Source organism: Streptopelia decaocto (genome assembly GCF_964273445.1).
Source record: "Streptopelia decaocto genome assembly, chromosome: 5".
Lineage (NCBI taxonomy): Eukaryota > Metazoa > Chordata > Aves > Columbiformes > Columbidae > Streptopelia > Streptopelia decaocto.
The window spans coordinates 63,006,637-63,033,001 of NC_138659.1; the positions used below are offsets into that span (position 1 = coordinate 63,006,637).

General features: G+C 44.2%; 1 protein-coding gene across 14 annotated transcripts in view; it reads left to right on the plus strand.

Annotated features, from left to right (window-relative positions):
• Positions 1–1,495: 1,495 nt before the first annotated feature.
• The window catches only part of TCF7L2 (transcription factor 7 like 2), a gene marked incomplete at its 5' end in the record, with an annotated part of 177,214 nt that continues 152,344 nt past the window's right edge, over positions 1,496–26,365 (plus strand). For all 14 annotated transcript variants that reach the window (XM_082052896.1, XM_082052906.1, XM_082052904.1 and 11 more), the window contains 3 exons: positions 1,496–2,300; positions 2,634–2,700; positions 2,891–3,015. In XM_082052896.1, the coding sequence (XP_081909022.1) occupies positions 2,112–2,300; positions 2,634–2,700; positions 2,891–3,015 (381 nt within the window). The remainder of the gene's footprint in view (positions 2,301–2,633; positions 2,701–2,890; positions 3,016–26,365) is intronic.

Sequence of the window (26,365 nt, forward strand, 5' to 3'; positions counted from 1 at the left end):
AGCCTTGTTGATCTCTGTATTATTGTTTTTATTATTCTTTTTATAGAAGACAGTTTAGCTGAACCCCCCAAACTCTCTAAATATTGCATGACAAATTGGCTTTGTTTTGGAAACCCTATGTGCCGAATGGCCCTTAGCATGAGCAGCAGGTTAGATTTCTGGAGGAATGTTTGGATTATTTAGCACAGCCTGTCCCCTTGCTTTCTAACACCATTTCCATTAGGCAATTTACTAATTCCCATTGAAATTACTGTCTCTCCCCCCCACGCCGCTCCCCTCCTTTTGTTCCTCGCCCATGTTAAAGTTTCCAATTGACTCCCCCATTGTTACAATTTGTCACCGCTGGAAGATCAATTTGTTTTCCCCTTCCCCTCACCACATTATATTCGGGGAACAGATGCCATTTCTTGCATCTGCATTATTCTGCTCCCCATTTTGTTGCTGTGCAGGCAGAGAGCTCTTTTCCTGCTGACTTTCCCCCCGCGCTGGTCGCAGCCCCGGAGCGGTGCAGCCCCCTCGCCCGGGCTGGGGGCGGGCGGCTCCGCTGCCCCCGCAGCCTCGGGGACCCGGGGCCGCCCGGGACGGACCCCCCCCTCTCCCCCGGCTCCCCCCGCTGCCGGGATCAACCCACTTTCACTTTGATTTCCCCCAGCGTGATGTTCACGCCACCACCACAACTTTTCACTTCTGAAGTCTGGGAGTCCTTGATTCTCCGTCCTGCCATGCTAATTAACTTCTTAGCAGTCACATTCCTTCTCCTCCTCTTTTTTTTTTTTTTTTTTTTACATCAAGGACCAAAAAATATTATGCCTTACTATTAGATAATTTGGAAACATCTGATCTTCAGCGAGTGATCTCGCACATTTTCATCCTGCGTGTTATAACCATAATAAATGCAAGGCGCAAGTGCCGCTTAAAAAAAAAGGCTTTTTATTATAGTGTTTATTATGATTGGAGTTTCTTTGCTCCAACGAGTGGCAAGAAAAATGTTAACGGTTTAAAAAAAACCAAAAACAAACAACCAACCACCCCGTAGTCACATGTACACAAATAATAAGGGCACACATCCTTCAGAAGAATATGGGCTGCACGGAGATGAGACGGTTATTAATACCCAGTATGTAAAAGTTAGTGCTTTCCAAGGACCGGGGGCTGGGGCACTCGTTTGGGTGCTTTTCCCCTCACTTCCCCCGCCCTGCAGCTCAGGGCTACAGTGCACATTTTTTTATATTTCTTTTTTTTTTTGCACCCCCCCCGCCCCCGTTTTGTGTCCCGCCTCCCCCAGCGGCCCCCCCGCAGCCCGCCCCCCTCCCCTCGCCCTCCCGCTCCCATGCCAAAAAGGATCATTGTTAGTTTCCTACTTCCCCCACCCTCCTCCTCCCCCTCCCGCGCCCCAGACCTGTTTATTTATGCAGACGTCACCGGGGAGCCCCCGCCCCCTCCTGCATCTCATTAAGTGCCTGGTGTGTTTCTCGCTCCCTGTCAATAATCCCGGATCCCAGACTTCTCCGTTCCTCCGGATTTCGATCCCCCTTTTTCTATCTGTCAATCAGCGCCGCCTTTGAACTGAAAAGCTCTCAGTCCAACTTCAACTCACTCAAACCCGAGCGGCACAGGCTCCCAATATCCGCGGCGGCTGCCCCCCCGTTACAGCTGACTTCTTGGGTTTGTTTGTTGCATTATTTTTTTTTTTCTCCTGCGTCCCCCCCCCTCCCCCCCGTTAAATATTTTTTATTATTATTAATTTTTTCGCGAGTGCGTGCGCGGGTGCGAGTGCGTGCGCGCAGTGCACGCCGACCAGCTCCCTGGAAGAAAGAAAGAGAAAATCCCGAAGAAGGAAAGGAAGAAGCCTAAAGTCACTGGTGCAAAGGAGCAAAGAAGAGACATTTCCCTCCCCTCCTCCTCCCTCTTTTCCCCTCCCCAGGAGGAAAGAGAAGGGGAAAAAAAAGAAACTTTCACCTTGGACTCTTCTTTTTTTGGTGCAAACTTTCCCCCCCTCCCCTCTTCTTTTTTCCTTTTTCCCCCCATTCCCCTCTTTTTTTTTTTTTCTTCTTTTTTCCCCCCTTCCCCTTTTTGCAAAATTGCTGCTGGTGGGGTGAGCCAGGAGGAAAATGCCGCAGCTGAACGGCGGTGGAGGGGACGACCTGGGCGCCAACGATGAACTGATCTCTTTCAAAGACGAAGGGGAGCAGGAGGAGAAGATCTCCGAGAACTCCTCGGCGGAGAGGGATTTAGCTGATGTCAAGTCGTCTCTCGTCAATGAATCAGAAACGAATCAAAACAGCTCCTCAGACTCGGAGGTACGGGGGAAGCCCCCCGCGGGGCCGTTTCGGGGCGGCGGGCGGGGGCCGCGCTGCCTGCCCGGGGCCGCGGCCGGGGCCGGGGGCGCCGCGCCGGGTCCCGCTCCCGCCGGCGCCCAACTTTCCTCCGCGGCACCAACTTGTAACGATGCCTTCTGTTTTGTTCTGTTTGTTTCTCCTTCCAACCCTTCTCCCCGCACCTTTCCCCTTCTTCCTCGCCTTTTATTCCTCCTCTCCTCCCTTCCATCCCCCCCACCCCCCCAAAAAAAAAACCCAAACACCCCACCACCCCCATCCCCAACTGCCCCACGCCGACCCCCGGCTCGCTCCCAGGCGGAGCGGCGGCCCCCGCCTCGGTCCGAAACTTTCAGAGATAAATCCCGGGAAAGTTTAGAGGAAGGTGAGTACGGCAGGCCCGGCCGGCACCGCCGCCCGCCCCGCACCGCCCGCCGCCCCTCCGCCGGGCGCCCGGCTCCTCTTTTTGGGACACTTTCTAAAAAAAGTTTTCCTTCCCCCCCCCCCTCTTTCCTCCCTTCTCTCCCCTCTGTTGCCCCCTTCCTTTCCCGCTCGTGTCTCCCCCGCCATGTTAGCTGCGAAGAGGCAAGATGGAGGGTTGTTTAAGGGCCCACCATACCCGGGTTATCCCTTTATAATGATCCCCGACCTCAGCAGCCCGTATCTGCCCAATGGATCGCTCTCTCCGACGGCGAGAACGGTAAGTGCCTTTTCTTTTTCCCCCCTCCTTTCCTCCTCCCCCCTTCCCCCAGCTCCCGCCGCCGCGCTCCCCGTTGCCCCCGCTCGCCGTTGCCCCCGCTCGCCCGGCCCGGCGCCCCCTCCCCCGCGCCGCAAACTTTCCAAACTCCGCGGGCCGCGGCGGGAGGGGGTTTGTTTACACTTCGCCATATTTTTTTTTCCTTTTCTTTTTGCTTTTTTTTTTTTTTTCTTTTTACTTTCAGTTTTGTGGGCAGTTTTCTGAAGCCCTTTTAACCTCCCCTGCGAGGGAGCGGTGAGAAAAAAAAACCCAAATAAAATCCAAACACCGCCTAATCCAGGCTCAAAACAAAACTGACAATAAATATAAGCAATCGGAGTTTCCTTTTTTTTTTAATTTTATTTTCTTTCTCTCTTCTTCTCCTCCTGTTCTCCTTAGTCGCTCCCCTCTCCCCTTCGTTGGGAAAGGGGCTTATTTTCTCCCAGCCGAATCTGGGATCCGCTCCCTCCAAACTCCTCGTTTTCCATGGTGATCCGCCGCCTCCTGCCCTCCGTGGCGGCTGGGCCGGCTCCCCCCTCCCCTTTCCTTCCCTTCCCTTCCCCCTTAACCCTCTCCTACCCTCCCCCCCCCGCCTGCGGGAGCGGCGAATTTCATTGTGCCCCGCACGGGGCATCGTCCCCTCCCGCCCGTGGGCGCCGCGAGTTGTGTCCGGCCTCAGCGCGGCGGCCCCGCGGCCGGTCCCGCGTTCGCGGCCCGGGCCCGGCTGGAGCTCGGTACCGCTGCCCGGGCCCGGCGGGGCCTGGAGCTCGGTACCCGCGGTCCCGCTGCCCGGGGGCGGCGGGGGCCCCTCCTCACCTGGGCTGTGCCGCGGGAAGCAGCCCCGAAGCGGCTGTGTCTTCGTGTGTGCCTTGCGGTGCTGGGGGTGGGGAAGGAAAAACCTTGCGGGTTAGAGCAAAGCAGAGGGCTGAGTCCGGAAACAGAAATCGCCTGGCTTAGCTCTAATAACAACAACAACAACAAAAATAATCAAACAAGTCGAGCAAAATTCCTCCTGGAAGTATGCTGGCAGGAAAACAATTTGCTGAAAGCGTCCGGTTTTTTTTTTGTTGCTTCTTTTTTGTTTTCCTCTTTATTTTAAGCCCGGGTTCAGAGGCAGGGGTGTGCTTGTCTGCACGCCTCTGGGTGGAGGTAAAGCAAGTTTTAGCCCAGGTCCCAGGAAACTTTGGGGTCTGCTGGTGGGTTTGTAGTCCCAGCTGTTTTTCTGCTTGTAGTGTCATGCACGGTGTGCTCTGCTCTGACATCAGATTTCTTAAATGTCACGTTTTCTTTCTTTTTAAAGAGTTTTAAAAATTTTTTTAGCTAAAATGGCTAAATCCACTGAGACTACAAAATACTGTGTATTCCTACCGGTGGGTTTAGCGTTGCCGTTTTGTTTCTTCTGGGTGTTTCTAAATCTGAAGCGTCCCCACATCACCATGTGTGTTTATGCACTTTTTTTTTTTCCTTGTGGTAATACAAGATAGCGATTTATAATAATAGACCTACTGTTTGGTAGATGTTGAAGCTGTACTAATGACTGAGGGCTTGGACAACTTCAGTGTATCGGATCTACAAGTGTTTTAGAGCATTAAAATATTAAACATCGGGTCGGTCTTGTTTTCACTTAGTAAAACGTCAGTAGACACAGATTAGTAAATGCAGAGTGACAGGGAGGTAGTAAGGAAGGTTTTCTGGCTTTGCATATAGTTGGGGCTATGGAAGGGTTTCATTTTGGTAGCGTGTAAGGCTCTTCTTGCAAGGAGGTGATTTCTGGGACAGCAGCATAGGGGCAACTGCAGTTTGCAATTGTAATGATTGGGAGGGGAATTCAGGGGCTGAATGCATTATATTTTTCCTTTTGAATACGGTCACCCACATGTATATGGATGATGGTGATGAATTCCAAATTCTATAAGCACCAGGATCCAGATGGCAAACAATCTTTGTTACAAATCACTTTGTTACAAATTGTGAACCTTTGTATTTTTTTTTCTCCTCCTCTTTTTTACCTTAAATGCATTCCACTGTTCCAAGTGCAGGCTGGTAGGAAGCACACCTCCGCTTTTGTATTCTTTAAGCATTTTTTCTTACAGCAGCTACACTTATTTATTTTCTCCTCATTACCTTGATTACAGATCCTTTTTCCCTTAGCATATGAAGATAGGATCCTTCAGCAGTTAGCTTCCCTGGAAGTATTCTTCCTCCCCTTGCTCCCCCACAGTTAAAAAAGGCCTCCATAGGAATGTTTGGTTTGTGTGAATTAAAAGTACTGTAGGAAAGATTACAGGTTGTTTTATTGTTGATATAGCAGGTGGCCTGCTTGTGTTATCAGATGGATTCTGAAAGGATATTTCCACACTCAATAGGCAATTTTCTTATTTCCACATCCAGGCTCCAGCATCCTTCTCCTATCTTCTTAACCTTATTCTTTCACATTCCGTATGCTTGTTTGTTTGCCTGACACTTAATTATAGCCAAGAAAAATTAAAGTTGTTTATTTAGGCCTGAGAGCAGAATATTATAAAGATTCAGCGGGATAGCTGTTGTCTGTCTCACAGTTTTTAGGTGGATTCTTGTGCTCTGCTGTACCAGCTTTCAATTCCAGACGAACTACATCTTTATTATTATTATTTTTTTAATACAGATTGAAAAGGTACAGATGATACTGCATAATTATGACTCTTATTTTTATTTATGTCGTTTTTCCTGAAGCCATATTTGTTGAGTTTTAGAGCTCGCAAGGTAAAGAGGTGATGCAAATAAGTAGTAAAATTGTTTTTCCTTTCCTTTTGCTCTTGTAGAATCTTGAAGGTCTGTGGGTGTGGTTTTTTTTGTTGTGTGTGTTTGGTTTTTTCTTTTTGTTTTATTTGGGGGTGTAGCGGGATTCTTGTGTTTTGTAAATGTACCTGTAATTGTCTGTTCAGGAGCAAACTCGTGGGCAGCTTTCCTGCTACAGGAATGTGAAGAATTATGAAGTATCATAAAATCTGCTTATGATGAATAATACATTATCTCAAGAATAATGCTTTAAATACTGCAAACTCTTTATAAAGCTTGATAGGAGTAATTTTATTTTTAAAAGTCAAAGATTTTTTTTTTTTTTCTGCGTTAATCTTGCTTTTGGTAATATACTGCAGATAGCTTTTAAGAATAGATGTGTTTTTTAAGTTAGAGGTCTAGTCAAGGAGTGCTGAAGTAATGTATCTGAGAGTGCCAGTGCCATACCTGCGCTTGCAGAGGGACTGGGGGAGCTGCTTGTTAGGGAGAATGTTTTAGGAGGACGTTTTCCTTTCAGAGCTGGAACATAAAGAAGGGGTGTCTTTAATTTTTACCCTGAATTTAGAGCTTGGTTAATGTGTTCGGTTAGATGTGTTATGATTTGAGAAAACCCTGCTGGCAGATGTTTTTATTAAGTGTTAGTGCATCTTCTTTTCCCCTGAATTGTTGCTTGCTGACTGAGGCTGTAGGAGTGCATTTGGTCCTGAAGTTTGGGAGCTGGAAATAGCTGTGGTGGAGAGTAGCAGCCTTGCCTGCGTTTTACGTTCAGGAAGAAACTTTTTTCTTTAATTGACTTGAAAAATGGGTGTTTTCCTTTATCTACTGAGTCAAACAACATAATCCTTCCTAATACAAAAGCTGTAGACCCTGGGGTGTGAAGGGTTAATGGTGGTCCTTTTTTTTTCTTCCCTTCAATTGTTTTGACAACACTTTTCAAAGTGTGACATTCCAAGCCCTTGCAATACAATGTAATATTACTGTAATTACACAGGTCATTACATTTTAAATAGAGAACAATAAAATGCTTATCGCACTGAAAAAGAACAGGTGTTCTTGCCCTTCTTTTGGTATTTATGCTAATTGTTTCTCATCTCCTTTGGAAATATTTATTGCTGGTGTGTTAAGGTTTCAGTCTCGATGTGACAATATTAATTCTTTACTAATCTTTATGGTTGAGGTTTAATGTCTGCAGTATGGATTACAGTATTAACATCCACCAATAGTTTAATAATGTAGATACAACTTAGTATGTCAGCACTTTGGTACTTTATGATACATAGCTATTCAATGGAGAGTGAATTATTTGCCCTTTTTTTTAATTGAATGGACATGCTTTTAATAAGGTTTCTGGACTTGTGTAAAAAACCAAGCTTTTAAGTAAGAACTGATGATTCTGTGGTGTAAGCCAAATAGAACCTCCATAAAGAAACTTTCCTCATGCTTAATTAGGTAGATTGCTGAATCACTCTGCTATATCATTAGCATAGCTGGTATACAATGGCAAACAGACCGTGTTTGTTATATCAGCTTCTTTACTGAAAATAAGTTATTTTTAACTCTTTTTTTTATTTTTTTTTTTTCCGATAAGGTTTCATTCTGGAGCAATCACTGCATTGCTTGGTCAATCAGCTTCTCTTTAGGGGGCTATGAAAATTAGAGAAAAGTTTCATGTTTCTGGGACCTTGCAAAACAATATAATGCAGTACTGTTACTTGAGTGTACAGGATAATTGCCGGACTGCACTTCATTAAAAATAATATTTGCTTTGGAAATCGAACGATTTTAATAGGTGCAGCAGTGGCTGATCTGAACTAAAAGAAAAATACAGTAGATGCCTTTCCAGGTTTTTTTGAATGCATTCATACATGGACTCTTCGTGTTTTTGTTCAAGCAAATATGTACTTATTTGTCAGCTGAAGATTGAGGGGGGGGGAAGGAGTATGCTGCAGCTTTCACTGGAGCTTGTAAACCAGATTGTAGGTAAAAGTATTATAAATTTGTCCAACTGGGCCCCAAAAATCAGAGGAAAAAAAAATGTGGTGTAGAGAAAAAGGACAGCTGCAGATTTTTTGTGTGGACGTGTGTTTCTGTACCATGACTAAAAACTCTGAGGACCTTTTCCCAGCTGTCTGGGAGTTATGTGGAAGTTGGATTATTGGCAGTTAAGCATGAGACAACCTGGATTTAGCAAATGCTCTCCTACACAGGAAGCAGATGACATTATCCTGGGGGAAGGGAGGAGATCCTGCTCCAGGCACAGCCCGGGGGGGACGCCTGCGCCCCCCAGCAGCCAAAAATGAGGGCTGGCCATAGGCACATGGAAATATCAAAGCGGCCGGGCTGTCGGTTTGGGCTATTTTTCCGGGTTTTTGGGTGAAATCAGGCACTCTGCTCCTACACTGGGGCTGTTGTGAGCTTTGCTTTGCGGGGGGGTGGGGTGTGTGTGTGTGTGTGTGTTGTGAGGTTTGGGAAGTTTAAAGCTCTGTTCCCCCGGGCGTCTCCTCAGTACCCCGTCCTGGCAAATATGTAAGTAAGCCTTAAAACTTTGACTTCTAATTGGGCACATTTGTGAAGGAAATGGTTAATTTTACAACCAAAGGCAAACTTGCACCTCGACAGGTCTGCTGAAAGAAATGTGCCACAGTCGTTTGCTGGCAAGCACTGCAGGGTCATAAATCCGCGGGGTTTATTTACAGCCTATAACACTTATGAATGTTAAGATATTTGACGCCACGCTGGCCTTATAATATCCAAGGTCCACAGACACTGGCAGTGGGTCAAATTTCTTTCACTAATTATAAGCAATGAGAGATGAAGTGTGTTGCTGGGGGTAGGGGGGGGGAGATATGGAAATCCTCTCTCTCCCCACCCAAAAGCGAAGAATATTTCTGCTCCTCCTCCCAACTGCTGGTTCATTTTTGTGCCTTTTTTTTTTAATGTAGGCTCTGAAGTTTATAATTAACGCTTGCAGTGCTGTAGAGGCTGAGCTGTGTGTGACTTCTTCAGCCAGGCTGAAGAAGTTTAGCACAGCCAGTGTCCTTTACAGAGGTCTCAGCAGCATTGGGCAGTGGTTCTAGATACCGACACGAGCAAACATTTAAAGACAGATGACACCTGGAAACGTCTTTTAATTTTCTCACGGACCACTGAGCCGGAGGGAGAGGAAAAAAAAACGCATCGGGTTTTACGCAAAAGGTGGATGCTTGGCAGTGCATACATTAGACAGTTTTGTGTGTATAAAACAGGGCCTCTTAAAAAGCAGCAAAAGCTCATGTTAGTGGAAAATATGTGCTGAATGAATTAAGGTGTTGAAGTGGTTTTTAGGGGAGAAGCCCTGTGTCCTGCTGGAAGGGACAGTCTGGGATGGATGTGTAGGTCAGCGCAGGGGGGCAAAGGGAGATGTGCTGAGGCTGGTGTTTTGGGGGAGGAACACTGAGAGGGGGCTGCTGGAGAGTAATTGGAGGACAAAGGAGGGATGTTGGAGCACAAGGGGAAATTGTAGAAACTTGGGGGGAGGAAAGGCCAGTATTTGAATGGATGGTTGGAGGGGAAGCTTGGGATCTGGGGATTGACTCTTAAGTGTCAAGGTAGTCTGGGGCCCCGGGAGAAACGCTGCTTCACTCAGCAAAGCTCGTTATTCTCAGCTCGCTCCCCATTAAACACGCTTTCCTAGAATGGACAGTCAGATTTGAAGTGCTGCTGTCTTGTCTATGCTGGGGTGTGTGTGTTTGTTTTTACAAGATACTGTGATTACTCAAATATGCCTCGGTGTTACTTTTAATTTCTCTAGCAGTTGATTTTGGGTTCCCTGTAGATGACTGTTGTGCTTGGAGACTAATTTAAGGAAAAGGCAGGGTTATGTGTGTGGTGGAAAGCTACGCTCTTTCGCCCATATGTTTTTCTTCTATGAGCCATGTAAAACGCGACTTCAGAAAAAAGAGGGGGCTGTCGATTTGGCCATTCCACAAATAGCTGTACAGTTTCGTTGAAGGTTTTATGCATTTCCCTAATCAATGGAGCGCTGTGACTTATTAGCCCCCGGGGACAGATCGGAATCCCCCAGCACCGCGCTGCGAAGCTGGTGTGGTATTGTACCTTTTTAACAGGTTATCAACAAGGATGTTCCCTGGGTTCCCAAGACGCTTCCCACCCCCCTCCCGCCAGCATCTCCCCCCTCCGATTCTTTCCGGCAAAATCTGTTCAGCCTCGCGCCTTTGTTTTAAGTCGGCTAAACCCTCGACCCTTATTCTTTGTGGGGTCATGCTCAGGCAACCGGGCAGTGCTGAATGAGTTAAGTCGCTGGCTGAAGTTTGGCTTCATGCAACTAAATTTGAGGCCTGGTAGGCATTAGCAGGGCACAGCACATTTACAGAGCTTAATTAGTACGCGCTGTAATTGTTCATGGTCTGCCAGAAGGAGTAATGTTCAGGAAAAGTGGAGTCGTTCTTCTGCAGTCTTCAGTTTTAAAACGATAAATCACTTGCATATTTGTGCAGTGATTCAAATGGAGCTGAGACCTCTCCATCTCAACATGTGGTAAATTGTAAAGTCAATGAATTGCAGATGTAGGGTACAGCAGATTCTCTAAGAAAATGCAGAATGAATGGGGAAGGGTGATGCTATAAATACGTACTGAGAAGATAACTGGGTTTCTGCTTGCTGTGCCAATTATGATGTACTAAAGATATTAGCAATTTTGTTTTAATGCATTTATTTTAATTTCTTTAAACTAAATATAGGGGTACCACATTACTTCACTTGGTGAGGTTTTTATTAATGCTCCAGAACAATGGGTTTCATATGGAAATGCGTGTGATAGCCGTATTAATACAAATTAATTCATTGTGGATAATGTTGTAGCTGTTATTAGAGGAGTTTATAATGATGGGACACTTTAGAGTGTGGCTGCAGCAACTTATAAGAGATGTTGTGGTAGAGGGTGCCTTTATATTCTAGTTGGGGGAAATGCTGGGATTATTATATATCTCACCATGGCATTTGATATCTGCCCGCAATTCCTTCTAACTTCAGAGAGACGTTTTGGGTGCGTTAATCCGACAACCTAGAGCCTATTTTAAAAAAGCAAAACACAAACAAAACTATGCTGTACAGACTGACATCGTAAATGCCGTGTATTGTTTTATTTTGAATGCTGAGAATGTGTGTCACTCTTACTGCTGTGAAATCTTGTCTTCCTTGGGCTTGGTCCAAGATCCATTGAAGTCAGTGGAAAAAAGGCTTCTATTAATAACGAGGGGCTTTGGATCAGGCCCTGTGTGTCTTCAGCCAATGGCCAACTTCTTCAAAAGTGGATAAAGGTATTGAAAAAGCCAAACCCGACTAAATGTCAAATTGATATATTGTTGCTTCCGTGTCATCCTTTGGTCTTGGAAAATAAATAATTAGTTATGTTTCCAGTGGTACTTTCTTAAATGAGCTCCTGCTTCTGCAGTATCTGGCTTCCCCATCTTGTCAGGATCAGGATTTAGTCCGAGGCCATGTTGCATGTCAATACTGCTTTTCTGATATGAGTAGGTGGATTCGTATGGAAGTTGTAAAAGTTAATGATTGTTCTCTGACTCATATGCTGCTGGTTTCAGCAAAGGAGAAATGATGACAGGAAAATGATAGAAATTATAGGAGACAAGTAGGCTTTGGTGAGCAGAGAGTGGATTTGCATTGTTTGAAATGCTCTTGCTGCTTGCTGAAGGAAGTGGAGAAGATGGGAGGGCAGCTTCTTTCTGTAGTGGGATGTTTCGGGTACCCAGCTCCTGCGGGTATTGGGCCAGGAGGCGAGGCTGAATTCAGGAGGGACTCTCTGTGATGTTAAAGGTCCCGTAACCATTTTGTTAGTCCTATTGATACAGTTAGTCCTGCCTAACTGTTTTCCCCTCTTGGCAGAACAAGTTTTAATGCCCTGGGCTCCATGGGAAGTCGGATAGCATGCCTAATGGCTACCAAGCATGAACATATAATTGTGCTCGACCAGTATCTATCTCACAGCTTTGTGGGGCTCTCTAGAGATCTGTGGTGTGAAAGGTGCTGTATGCAACAAAATCAGTCCCTGCTTTTTAATTCACTAGTGACGGTGATGCAGCTGAGACACCAAAAAAATCCGGAAGGAGGATGTGGGAAGTAATAGTTAGAAAATGCCAGACTGAAAATACTGCAAAGAGACTTTCTGGGGAATATGAGAGATTCTTAGATGTTGATACAATAGAAGCAAATAATCCTATTTTAAGAACAGGAAAGATGGAGAAAAAAAAAAGTGTGGGGGGTGTATCTCTGAGCACATCCAAACTCCCACTGGACTCAGTCACTCCTTAAATAATGATCTGGAAAAGTCGGAGGCTATAGGCTTTTCTATACTGGAGACAAACCACTACATTGATTTCTGTTTTTAACTGATGCAAATATTTGATAATGGTTCTGTTGGAACTGCTTTAAACCTTAGCCTGAATAATTTTAACTTGGTTAAACCAGTGAACTGGTTTGGGAGCACACACAGTAAGAGGTTTGCATTGGTTTAATTAGATTGAAGAGATTTATAAAACCAGGGCCTCTGCTTTGACATAGACAAGGGCTGGAAGACAGCATATAGATGCTGCATTGATCTACACCCAGGCTGAACAGACTGCTATTGAAATTACGCTATTATAAATGTTTGCCAATATTAAAGAATCCAGGGGAAGGTATGACCTTGAATGAACACATCAGAAGAATAAGATGGCAATCAGTGTTTTTACCTTTGTTTTCTCTGGGACATTGGCAAGGAGGTTTTTTTTTCCCCTTTGAAAGGGGTTACAGATTATAGTTGTCTGTCTGGAGCTGAAGTTTTTGAGATTTTTGTTGTTATTAACCAAATGTCTCAGTTTACTTCCGATTCCTGTTACCTTTCCCCTATGGGCTTTTTCTTAGTTCTTAAACCGCACCATAAAATGTAGCTTAAAGCATGTCTGTGTCAAAAAAAAAAAAAAAAAAAAAAAAAGAAAAAATAAAAGAATAAAGGTACTTTACAGGAGCTAGTCACAAACATAACTACTGTACTGGTCACAAAACCGCTGTGTAAAGAGTATCCACAGAGCTTATTTTATCTGGATAGCAGCTAAATATCTTTACAATCCCTGGGGTTATTAAAGGCCAAATGCCTGGTATACATAGTTAGTTTATTTTCCATTGAAATCTGTTGCTCAACTACGGTACTTTAAAGTGCTTTGTTTTTAATTTCTTAAATATGAAATTCAATTTCATAAATATGGAATGAAAAAGTGAAAACTAGAGCGTGGGTGTAGCCGGGTGGTTGTAAATGGGAACTGGCGCTGCTGGTGTGCCCGGACACGAGTATTGGACTGGTTACGTGGGCACATCTGTGTATGTGCATGTGATGTATATTATTTGTGAACGTATACTCGGTTATCAGGTGTCTATTCAATTTTAATTGACAATATGAGATTCCTGTGGTTACTCTGTGCACAGATTGCCTTGGGGCTCTACAGGGTTTGTGGGAAGAAAAGCCTTGACAAGTTTCCATTAAGCCCTGAATCAGGCAATTGGAAAAGAGGAGAATGAAAGGAGCTGAAAAGAGGGACAACTTGTTAGTGTTGCATTCTGTGCTTGCAACGAGAAACCTCTTTTAGACAAGAGTGGTTCTCAGGCCAAGAATTTCAAACTCGCGGAGAAACCTGTCCAGAGCACAAAAGTTGTTTGAACGGGGTGCAGAATTGTCACAGTAATTAGAGCAATCTCCGTTTACTGAGTGGCAGCTTTTATAAAGGACAGGGGATAAAGGGTTCAAATTCATCTTTCTCTCTCCGATTCACTTCTGATGAACTGCCTCTGTGTATGTATGTGTATATGAAGGAGTGTGTGTGTGTGTGGCCACATTTTCAGCTACTTATCATTCGATTGCCCTTGTTCTTAAAGAAGGACTTGGGTTTCTTCTTCCTGCCTCGAATGGCATTTTCAGGCATTTTGTTTTTATACTGGTACTCTGATTTGATATATAGAAATAAAAGGATGCTTTGGGGAATACACTTGTGCTCTGCTGGAGGGCAAACCCCAAATATTTCTCAGTTTCTCCTCCTATTCGGTCCCACATCTTTTGACTTTTAGGAGCAGTCCCATTACTTTTAATAGGATTACTTGTGGATGCAAGAAGAGTGAATGAATAAAGCTCGGGCCCTTAAAGTTTATCCCCTTGCCACTGCAAGGTCTGTCCAGAGCTACTGAATCTGCTGGAGTTTTGCTGTTGTTCTTATTAGGAGAAGGATCAGGCCTGCGCCTTATGTGAGACCAGGCCTTGTGAACAAGCCAAATAAAACTGTAAAAATCAGAGTTGTTGCTGTGTGCGATGTAGGAGGGTCTGGAGGCCTTGGTCTGGTCTCCTTTTGCTCAGATGCTGCACAGGGAAAAATGGGAGTGAATGAGCAAGCAGTGTGGGTGTTCTTGCCCAAGGAAGAAAATGTGACTGCTAAATTTCCTGTGTGCATTTACTTTTAAAGAAAATAAAATAATAAGCTCCTTGATTATTATTATTTTTTTTTCTTTCCCCTTCACCCAGTGATTGTCCTGGGTGCAAAATTAGTCATTTTGATGTCCATTTACTTAGCTGTTTAGCCTTTGTGATTGCCTTTTATTTGTTCTCCCTGAAATAATGTACAGTCTCCGCTTTGTAAAGGTTTGGAGGTAGCGACCTTGGCTATTTTACTTAATCATTTTGTCAGTTGTTATGCTTCTCCCCTTCATTCACCAATCCACGTGAATGCAGAAGGACAGGAGCCTGTTAGGCTGAGGTCTTGTCTCTCGTGTTTCTGTGTATGGCTTTGCCTTCAAGGCCTGTGGCATGGTTGGTCAGGCCTTGTGTTGGGACCCGACGAGTTTTGTGTGTTTAATTCATCGCCCCTTCTCTCCTGGAGACCTGGGATCAGGCAGCATCTGCACGGGGTTCTTGAGATAGGGAAAAAGGAAGGCCTTGCTGATGATTACAGAAACCTTGTTAAAACTAACAGATACTCATGGCCATGAAAATTGTTAGCTCAGAGGTCATGTGCAGTTTTTGTATACAGATTTACTTCTCCAACTCCACCCCTCTCAATTATTTTCCGCTCCCTTGATGATGATGAAGAATTTGGCTAGATCTTTTTTGTTTGTTTGTTTTAGTAAAAAGCAGATTTTATTTTATTTTTTTCCACGGAGATGGCCCCTTGCAGGAAAAAGCTGTGGAAAAATTGCTTGTCTTGGAGTTTGCTTTGCAAAATGCCTGTTGCCATTCAGCAAAGCACACTGCTGTGCGCACATCCTCGGAGCACGCGTTCGCCCTCCTTCGCCTGCCTCGTCTGTGAACCTGGTGTGTGAATATATGAGGGTTTTCCGAACGTGTAGAAGTCAGCTTGTAGGTGCGAGGAGAAGTTGGGAGATGATGATTTTCCTGTCAGTAATGCTGAATTGCTTATGCAGTGTTGGAGCATAGAGCCGTGTCTGTGTGTTGGACAATGTCATGGTCAGGTTGAACAATGTCTCCATTTTTAGAGGATGCTATTTTGTCTCAACCATTGATGGTTTGCAGACCAGTTGTGATGTCTGCCATCCTGAAAGAGTACCCAGTGTGGTACTAATTGTACCAGGACTAATTGTTGATTAGAATGTACTTGTTCCAAATTATGGACCTCTCTTGAGCATGGCTTTCTCAGTCCTATCCCTTGTGCATTATTTTCTCAGCTGGTAATTAATTTCTCAGTCTGGTAATTTGTCAGTAACTGGCATCTCTTCAGTAATGAGTGCTCTGTAGTAATTCTCCATCACTAAGGAGTAATTGCTGGCCTTATAAAGTCACTGATCTCTTTCATGTGCCAGTCGGATAACCTTTCCTGTTAGACTGTTGTGACCAAGTTATCCTTCGCAACAAAGCCTAACTACATCTACAGTTGATGTCCCAGCTGCAGCTTGATACATGGAGAGAAAGAGCTGGAGAAAGCTAATTTTCTGTCGTGGTCGCAAACAGGACCTCATGACAACAGCAGAAGGCTTTTATTTGATTTTTACAGCTATGTGAAACCTAGGGCAGCCTAGAAAACCAGCTGTTGAGTTTAGTTGAGGCACAGCAACCAATGTCTTCTTCTCAGGCCTGCTTTTCTGCCTGGCCCTGGCTTGCTTTTCTGCCTCCCATTGGGGTTGTTTTTGAATGTGATGGTAAGTGGTTTGGAGATGCTTTCCTTCCCAGGAGCTGGTGGTGCAGATACGGCACCGATCCTGCACGTGTGCTGGGCTCATCTCCATGTCACCCCTCCGAAGAACTGTCCTCAGCCCAGCTGGGTCCATCCATTTGGGCTTGTAGGATTCTGGCTTAATTTTGTCATCTCAAGAGGGGGCTTAGAAAGTTTATTTTGGAAGCAAAATGTTAGGTGAAGTGGGGAGGAGGCTAAGGAGAATACTGGGAAGATGGTGTGAATGAGAAGCAAAAGTGTTAAATTTATACTCCCTGTTATTGCTCTGGTTTGTGGATCTAAGTAGAAAACCAGTGGTTTTTGGAAATCTTGTGAGTTGCCTGTCAGCATCTGCACACGCCTAAATACCTTTTAAATTGGGTTTTGTTTTTCCAGTTCCTTGAATGTGTTAGCTAGCGCCACAAGGAATGAGCTGAATTCTCGCTCCTTCCCCCCCTTGCTGTTGGAATTGTTTGTTAAATTCCAATTACGGGACTTGTTAAACACCTGTACAAACCCACAGCCATTGTTAAGGGAATAATTTGAGGACAATGGGGTTAACGCAGGTGTACGTAAGTGCAGAATTTGGATTGCAAAGTCTCCTTATTACTCTGCGTGCATAAGAAAGAGAAGGAAAGAATTCAGCTTAATTCTCAGATCCCAGACATAATTTGTAGGGCAAGCATTTGGAAGAAGGGTAAGTGGGGAGGGGAAGAAATGTCTGAACATGTTCAGACATGGCACTGAACACCCATGAGATGGAAAGTTAAAAGGAAATAAACACTACACTCCTCTTTCCTCCCTACCTCACCCTCATACCACTTTCATGGAGTCACTTTTCAAGGTATAGCTGCATGAAGCTGGTTGGTAATCATCTTGCACGCTGATTGCCTTCAGAGTGATCACAGCTAAACCTGAATGTTTGCATGGAACTGAAGTATTGGGACACTGTGCTGGTTTGTGGTGCCAGCAATCGCCAACCCCAGTTGCACCCAGATACAATCAGTAAGTTGCATTAGGTGTATGTTCACGTGGGTATGCTCTGTTTGGTAGGAGCAAAGTCAAGAGAGTGGGGCTGTTTGACACTCAAGCTGAACGTGTGTGTGGTCTCCAAAGGTGACCTACTGTCTCATGCCACCGGAGTAACCCTCTTAAGATGGTAAGAACATCCGTAAAAACCAAGAGAATGAAGTCCTACTGTCTGTAGGACATCTCCTTCTGATATTCTGTTATGTTGATACAGAGACTTACAGTTTTATGTAACTTAATGAATATCTAGCAATGGGTCGTCTTCCTTTGGGGTGATTCCAGTGAAGGCTAAAAGAGGTTCATGCAGAATGAAAGCCAAGATCCATGTCCCTGCTGTCACAAGTGGTTATAAATTGAGATTGGTTTCTCTTGCAGTTTCATTTTTCTTTGGTTTATTTCCTACTCATGGGAGTTCCTCCAGGCAAGGATCAAACTTTCTGCATTATCTTAAGTACTCTGTGAATCTGGGGTACAAGAAACTAATAAGGAGGAATAATTATTAGTGTCTAGATAAACATTCAGATCAGTTTATCCTTTCAGTGATTTGCCTGTTAGAACTAATCTTCACTGCTACAAATAGGTTTGGTATTTGGCATTTCAGTTTATGTAGGAGGGGAGAAAAGGGCTGTTGCCTGTGAAATGGTTCAGAAGTTACTTGCTGTGCTTTTTCAATGAGTAATAACTCAGCTGAGTAACATGATGGGAGTCTAAGGTATGGACCTGTTTGATCAAGAGAAAATTGGGTAGATCCCCGTCTTGGTCATGCACTAATGTAACTGTGCTAAGAGGAGGACTATCTTCCAAACACTGTCAGGCAACCTGGCTTATACTGGAGAAACAATCTTTAATATACGTTAATTTGAAGTTATGGAAATGAATGTTTCTCGCTGATTTGAGGCTATCCAGAAGGTGGCTAAAAATACTCTTTCAATGAGGTGTCATGGTTTGGTCACTGGAGACAGGTACTTTTCTCTTTAGTGAGTAGTGTGACCTTCTGCCAAAGAGTGTAGTTGCACTAAGATAATGAGTAGTGATTTGTCCTAAAACTAAGTAGATTAACCTTCTCAGTTGCAAACTGTTGAGTTGATCTTGTTTCTGGCAGGTGACGTAAGTTAGTGGTTATAGTGGTTCTTTGCGGTTGTGTGAATTTCATTTAAACAAATGAAAATTTATGGGTGAAAGACTTAATTTCCTCCTTCTACTTGGATTCTTTTTTATGAGTGTATATACACTGATCTAATGGAACATGAAAGTGGCATTGGTATGATTTTTCCACATGGTGTTTGCCAGTGTAGATTGCATCGGTGTGTATTGTTTTGTTACTGCATTACTAGCATTGTGTGCCTGCCTTAGAAATCTATATAGAAATCAGCCTGTTCCATACTAGGTACAGTCACTACAGTATATGTTGTGTTTAGTTTGTTGGATAGCAGCTATATGGGGTAGATCATCTTGGAGTTCACTGGAGGCCCCTTTTATACAACTAAATAACTTCTTTCTGCTAAGCTAGTGAAAATAGTTTCTTTACCGGTGATGCTTGAACAGGGAAGATGGGCAGTGCCTGGCATCTTGTTCTCTCTGATTCCAACAAAGACCCAGGTCCAGCATTAGCTGATTCTAACTCATGTTCAAGGCCAAAACCAGGGGAATGGGGCTGTGTGATGAATGATCCTACTGTGCTGAAAAAAGCCAAGAAGTGATGTCCCATTAGATGACGAAGCCACAGGAGCAGTTAACATCTGGTGTCATTTGAATGCTGTTACAGCTTGAAGGAGCGTTGCCCACCCAGAGCCCCAGACTTCAGATTTCATTTATACTTTTGTGCCTGCAAAACCTGACAAGCAGAGTGCTTCATCCAAGAATTGCAGTAGAAATAGTTGGTTTTAATCAAATGAGCCCATCAATGTAGTCAAAAGTACCTAAATATTGGAGCAGTTAAAAATGGGAGAGGAATTCCATCTGAACTAAAATGAAAGTGGCTTTGTGTAGTGTTTTTGGATGGCTTAACAGCTACAAATTTATTTAGATATGATTAGCTACTTTTCAGGATAACTGTTCATTTTTAACATAAAGCTCTCTTTAAAAGCCTCAATGAATGTTTGCAGATGTTATACAAGTAGCACTGCAAAACTGTGCTGTGAGCTTTGAAAATAATTAAATGGATCTGATTACGAACCAGGGGTTTGGTGCAGAAATCTGGTAGATTAATACCTGTTATATATATAAACATAATAATATATTAATATCTCTATACCACTCAACATCTATAATCTATATAACACCAACATCTATATAATATATTAATACCTATAATATATACATACATATATATGTGTGCCTACAGATATTTAATATGTATGTGTGCATATATATACATTTTTTTCTGCACCTTTGAGGTCGTGACAACATTTGAGAATCAAGTGCCTGATTATTTACTTGTCATTTGGGGGATCTGTTTTAGGGGAGGGCCTGTCTGTCTGTACACAAGCACTGCCATTAGGTGCTCTGTTCAGCGGTCACCCTTTGTATGAACATGCCATGTGGTTTCCTCTAAGTCACCTGGTATTAGGCCGTTTAAAGACAGGCCTTGTAGCTTTGCTTGGTGATCTAAAGCTGTGGACATGACTCTGACCAGGTAGTGGTGTTCTCCTGGCTCACTGTTGTGAAGGCTGCTGCTTTTATGGGAGAACAGAGGCATTTCTTAGAGAGGTCTCTTCATGTGGATTTTTCTGAATCCATGGTAAGCTGGGCTTTACTCAGAAGACCTGTCAGCTGCAGAGTCACCATCAAGATGTGATCCACTGACATCTGGAACTCTACAAGTAGTGGTTGAGCTTCTGAGACTCATGTTGTACACAGAGGCAAGCGAACTGTGTGTTGGTGCTGGCTGGTGTGATAACATCTCTGTGATGGCAAGGCCATGTAGAACTGCCCGTATGATAACTGTGTGTGCTCTGTCCCCAAGCGTGCTGTGTCCTCGTGGTGGTTCACCGTGTTTCATGGTGCAGCAGGTGGTCCTTGTTGGGGAAATCCTGCTTGAGTCTCAGGCATACTCCTTGGCATTATTCCTCGAACAAACAAGAGCCTTGAAGCCAAAATGCTCATGTCCTGGCTATGTCCTGCTCTGAGAGAACGCTCACACCCAGAGAGGATCAGCCAGCACTGGGCAGGGGACTGCTCTGCGGGACAGGGTTGAAGCTCAAGTCACAGCTGTAAGCCTTTATAAAAGTTCCTGATGAGAGTTTGGGCCCATGATATTTAAATATGCCTGTGGTAATATAATCAGCTGCCACCCACTACTCAGCTTCTAAGTTGATCCTAAAATAACCTTTGGTAGCATGACACATGCGAAGCTTCCATCCCCTCCCATTTAATCTCCTGTATGCAGCCCCAGTGTAATGTTTATATGACAGTCATAAGGAAGGCTCTGTAGGTGTATCCAGGCCTTTTATGAGAGCATGACGTGACATCAGTTTCTACATTTATCTCCCTGCTCCTTGACGTTCTTGTCTCTGCTGTGCTTTCAGTTTTGAAATGAAGAAAAGTGGTGTGGAGCTGCCCTGTCTCGTCGGCAGGGCATGAGCTTCCACTTTCCCAACTTGCTGAGTGCTCAGTGTCCTTTGTGAGGACACATGATTTGGACTTTCCCTCTTCTCTCTCCATTCCCCTACTGATGTTTCACAAGAATAACAAACCACCAGTGGATGTTAATGGCTCCATGCATGGGGCTGTGTGTGTATATATGTGTGTATATATATATATATAGACTGTCTGGTTGCTGAGAAGATTTTATTGGCATAAATTTGAAATATTTACAAGTGGCAAATTCACTGGTGAGATCATGCAGACCAGACTAAATGAGCTCTGAAGGGCATTTATAACACCTTCAGACAACCAGCCTTTTCGTTCATAGCAAAGGGTTTATATGCATGTGTGTGCATGCATATATATAGAGAGACATATATATTTAAAATGTAGGTATGTATCTATGCCTTTTTTCTTTCTCTGAAATACAGAAGTAGCATTAATATTTCTGCTGCTGGCTGTCCATAAAGCACAGCAATCCTGGAATGACAGGGAAGCTGTTTTGCAACTACAGTATGGGGATGAGTGTAATTAAATCGGTGTTTGTAAAGTGACATTCCTAGATGGTGGGTGAGGCCCCCCTGAAGCTCCTAAGGGATTGTAGGTAGCGGTGGGGTTTCTCAGGTGCTTTGCCAGGGTTTGATGGTGGTGGTGGTGGAATGCAGCTTGTTGGGCCAACCCTGGTAACGCTTCAGACTCGCAGTTCTCACAGACGGCACGCAAGAAATATAACTTAAAATCCTTGATTTTCTTTGGCCAACAGCTTGAGAGGGAAGAGAAGGGGAGGAGGGTGGAAGAGTGGAGAGCAAGAAAATGCCCTTTTGTAGTAGATTTAAACAAAACAACATCCAAGAAACACTGGAGGTTTGAAAGCTGTTTGGAGGGTTTGTGTGTTAGAAGTAGTCCCAGCTGAGAGACATTGCAGAGCAGAGTTCAAGCAAGGAGGCCAAAGGTCCAGCATAAATATAGTTTGTCAGATTGTTGCTGAAATAAATGAACGTTATTCAGTGGAATAGTCATAAACACGTATATGGCATAAATACAGTCATCGAGTGGTGCTAAAAAATACTTAATGGCTTGTAGTCATTGTGCCTTTGGACCTGGAAGGAGAAGGGTGTGATCCTGTCCCAGTTGTAATCAATGAGCCTTGGTATTGATCTACGGGAGACTTTGTGAATGCAGAGAGTGGGGATGGATGATATGGATTAACGGCTGGGGGAATAAGTCATCGATGATCTATTCTGATTATTTAGGTTTCATGGTAGGATAGCACTTGGTGCTCAGTTGCTTTGTGATTTTTAATGTATTGTCTTAAATCCAAATGAATGTTTGATGAGGCTGCGCCTAGTAATTTTACAAGTAGCCTTAGGAATTCATTCATTATGTAAAAGCATTTTGCACAAGAGCTGAACTGCTAGGAGAGGTGGAGAGAAGGTAGGGCAGCCTGTCGAAGAGGACACCTCGCTTGGCAGAGGGAGAAGGATGACGTTCCTTGTCTGTAATCCGACTTGCTTTTTAATGTCTTTTTATTGGCTAATCAATGTACAATAGGAATCCATTCCCTGGTCAACTTAAGCACCACTTAATTGAGAAATAAATGATAAACCCATTATGCTTTGCTAGTAGAGAACATTTCAGGGTGATTATGGATGCTCTACTAAATTTTTTGGCATCTCTTGAGTGAGACTAATCATCTTCCCTCAGGGCGGCTCCACAAGCTCGGGTCACATCCTGGCCTTGATGAAGCCAATGGGAGTTTTCCTATGGATTTTTTTTTTTAAATAATTATTCTAAGGAGGGCCATTGTATACTAGTCTTTGTCTCTGGTGTTCTGCTTTCCCCTGAAAGCGAGGACCTACTTTGACCGCTGTGCCTGTTTGGTGAGCTCTTGGCCAAGGCTCTTTGCACAGTGATACGGATGTTCTCCATGTCTCCGAATTGAGTCCCTGTGTGCTGGAAGGCTGCTCTATTGGGGGCTCTGCCAGGGCATGGCTGTACCAGCAAAACCTGAATGCCGCGATGGTTCTGGGGCTGGTCCAGTGCCCTCTGCTCCTCCCAAGCAGGCTGACCTGAGCTCAGCCGCCACGGGAGAGCGGTTCCAGCGCAGCCATCCACGCAGCCCTGGGACAGGGCCCTGATTGCTTGGAAAAGCTGGATTTTTTTCAGATCCAGCCTTTTGCCAGGGTGGTGTGTGCCCTTCAGCAGCCAGCGGAGTTAGCAGTCACAGTGGGTATCGTGAGCCCGTTAATGAGGAGCTGGACGAGGGAGCGCTGCGTTAGGCAGGAGCAGGGCAAGCTTTGTTTAATCGGCTTCTCAAGCCCAGTCTCTGGCTACGACAACTGATTTGCAACAGAAGCCGTCAGGGCAAGCTAGGAGACAAAAGCCTGAGGATGTATTATTCTGCTTGGCTTTGAGGCTTTGCGCTGGCTGCTAGCGATAGCCGAGACTTATTAAATTAAAGAAAAAAAAAGCACGCTTATTAGGTGCTCTGCTCAGTTCCTGCTCATGGCATACATTTTGGGCTGTGCTGATCCCCGTGCTGCGTCCGAGGCTCTGTCAGCACCCATCTCCCTTTATGCCAGGATGTCAACCCGACACCTGTGCTCCATGGCTGGAGCTGAGCCTGCTTGGTGATGGAGCAGGAAGTCTCTTTTTGAGGGATCATGACCTGGGAAAGGTCTCCCTGTTTTGGGAGAATGAATAGATCTAAAGCATTTGAGAAACTTTCAATTTGTCTTCATAATTTCTTGGATGCTGGTGATTTTTCCTGGTACTGTTTGAGCTTTGCCTGTGTGGGACTTGTGGTCTTCATTTGCTTTTGCAGCTATGTTGACAATTAGTGGATTGCATTGCTCTTATTTCTGCCCTGCTGAGCCCCGTGCTAGGGGAACAGGCTGCGTGCGATTTATAAATAAATATTTATTATTTCGAGTGATGACTGAGGGAGAGGGTATTTCCTGGCTGTGAATGACTGGCTGGAAGAGTTGGAATCCTCCAGCTCTGGGGTGCCAGGCAATGCCCAAACCTAGAAGTCATTATTACATTTTTTCTGCGGTCACCCCTGCCCTTCTCTCCCGTGCAAACCTGTGCCTTGTTCCCATGCCAGCTTGACAAAAATAAACATGCCGTTAAAATTGCTTCCCACCCCCAGCCCCCGCCATGCAATTAAGTGGCTGGTTTGCACAAGGACACGAGTAGGTTCGTGGCCTTGTTGCAGATAAGGGTGACGAGGGTCTGGCCTGGAGACATTGCCCCATACCCACAGCTGTCAGTGGGACAGGAGTAACGGTTGCAAAATTGGGTCCCAGTTCTTGCCACAGCCTTGTCTGCTGCCACCTCTTCCCTGCACAGCCCGCCTGGGTCAGGCGCTGCGAACGTGGTGGAGACGCTATGTTCTCTTTCTGCCCATTAATCTGAATGTTTGGGGCACTGGGTTTTCTTTCTTCGTAGCTTGACAGGCACAAATCACCATATGATGGGCTTGCGTGGGAATTGATGTCTTTTGAGTGGTTTTGGAGTTTTTGATTGGGTGCTCCTGAGATGCTGGGAAGCCCTCCAAGGGAATGACCTGTGGGACTGATGCCAACTGTACTTTCAGAAGTGACCCAAGACACTTGGAGCCGTTCCCGGTGTTCAGAATTATATTGAAACACCAGCATGATGAAAAAACAAATGTAGAATTGCTAAAGATCCAAAGATTGTTTGAGCTGTCATAACTCTGCTTCAAAAAAAACTCCCAAAAAACAACATAAAAACCCCAGTGGCTCTCTCGTGATTTACTTCAGCTGAGCATCAGGCCATCATGAGTTTGATTTGTCTCTATATACAAGCCATGCATTAGAATGAATTAAAAAAAAGACGAAAATGAAAGAAGTACTTGTAATTTTCTGGGGGGGGACACACACAAAAGGCAGTGATGGTATCCGATTTGAATTTTAGTGTAGAGAACCAGAATGATGTTTTCCAGATTCCAGTAAGGTTTTAATCCCTCTGCTTTCTCTCTGTGCACAATTTCCCCTTGCCACCTCTAGAAGGAGAATATTTTATATACCATTACTTTAACTGCTTTTTGATCTGAACTTAATCATCTTCTTTTACAATGTTTAGGTTAAAGAGGTTTTTATGGTGTTCTAGTATTGGCTTTGAAAACCTTTAGTCACTGATATCTTTGTTGCTCATTAAGTACATTTTAAATTTTAAATGAAGACTTCTATCTAAATGTTGGTTTCTTTTGGTGGAGATCTTTTTTCTAATTATGAAAAGACTTCCTACATTTTCAGCCACCTAGCTCGATTTTTCAGTTAAATGATGTACAACAACTAATACTGCATGTTAGTATATAATTTGAGACAAGATGATTTTGTGGAAAATCTGTTAGAAAGTGATTTTTCTTTCTATTCCTCTATAATAGAAAGTATAAGAGAAAAACTAGCCAAGGCATTGATCACATTCGTAGTTAATAGTATAGATACTGATGTATATCGCTGTTTAAAATTATCAATGCTTTTTCCCAGATAACCTCATGCTTGCAAAGGGACCTGAAAAACATGAATGTGGGATTAGATTCACTTGTCCCTAAGAAAAGAATATTTATTTTAACTTAAGCTTTCTTGAACAGATTTGGAGAGGCAAATTACATCTTGTCTAATTGGCAATATCAGCTCTCCAAGAAATGCGTGATATTTTCAAACTCAGAATGCATGGTTTTGCCTGCAAATATTTTTGAATGTTATTATGTGAGCTGAAGCATTTCTCTAAAAATTGAGACTTGTGGATGTTTTTCTCCTATCTCTCCTAATGTATCTGAATCTGAAGCCTTCTCTAGTGGTGGCTGCCCAAGTTGAGAAGCTCAGGGCTTCATCTTCAGCTTTTTGTAAAGGCCTCTGCCAGTGCCGGTGGGTTTGTGGATGTGTCACCCACCAGAAAAAAATACTCTCATTTCTGCATCCCTCTAGGAAATCTCAGACTTGCCTCTGAGTTTGTGTGGCTGCAAATCTGGGGTAGCTCACACCTGCCCCTCAGGTTTGGAATTTGGGAATCGTTGTGAGGCTTGTGTATGTGTGTGAAAGGTGTTTCCAAAGTGCGGCTGATGCTCTGGGGCAACCCCCAGCCCTTCAGCACTTTGCCATTAGCCGCGGTGTGGCAGAAGGCAGGGAAACCTGCACCCCGGGGTGTCTCCCGGGGCACTCGCTGGGCAATGGGATGGTATTGTGTCAATCGAGTTCCAGCTTTTTTTTTTGCCTTTTTTTTCCCGGTAAGTATTTGTTGATTGAAATTGAAGAATTGTAAGCACAATTCATCTTAGCGTACAGAGAGCAGCGGGTGCGAGCAGCGCTGACTGGGACCAGACATTGACATACGGGCCGTCATCAAACTAATTGTTGTTTGAATTACCTGTTATGATCCGATGACAAATCTGCTTCGCTCCTGCCACTGGAGCAGAAAATGTAGCTTGAATTGGCGTGATGTTAGCAAGTGTAAACTGTACTTCAACAAGATGGATAAACCCAATTATGGGGCAGACCTGTAGAGAGAAAATCCATTTAAATCTCGTAATGTTAAGCAGAGCTGTGTTTAATTCATTTGGACCAATTTGCGAATGATATATGAGTGTTGGTGAACATTAGTCAAAGGGAGAAGGGCTGGGGAAGGAGATGCAGTGCTCCGGCAGGATGGCAGAGGAGAGCTGCACCGTCTCAGCGCTTAGTGCTAATGGCTGG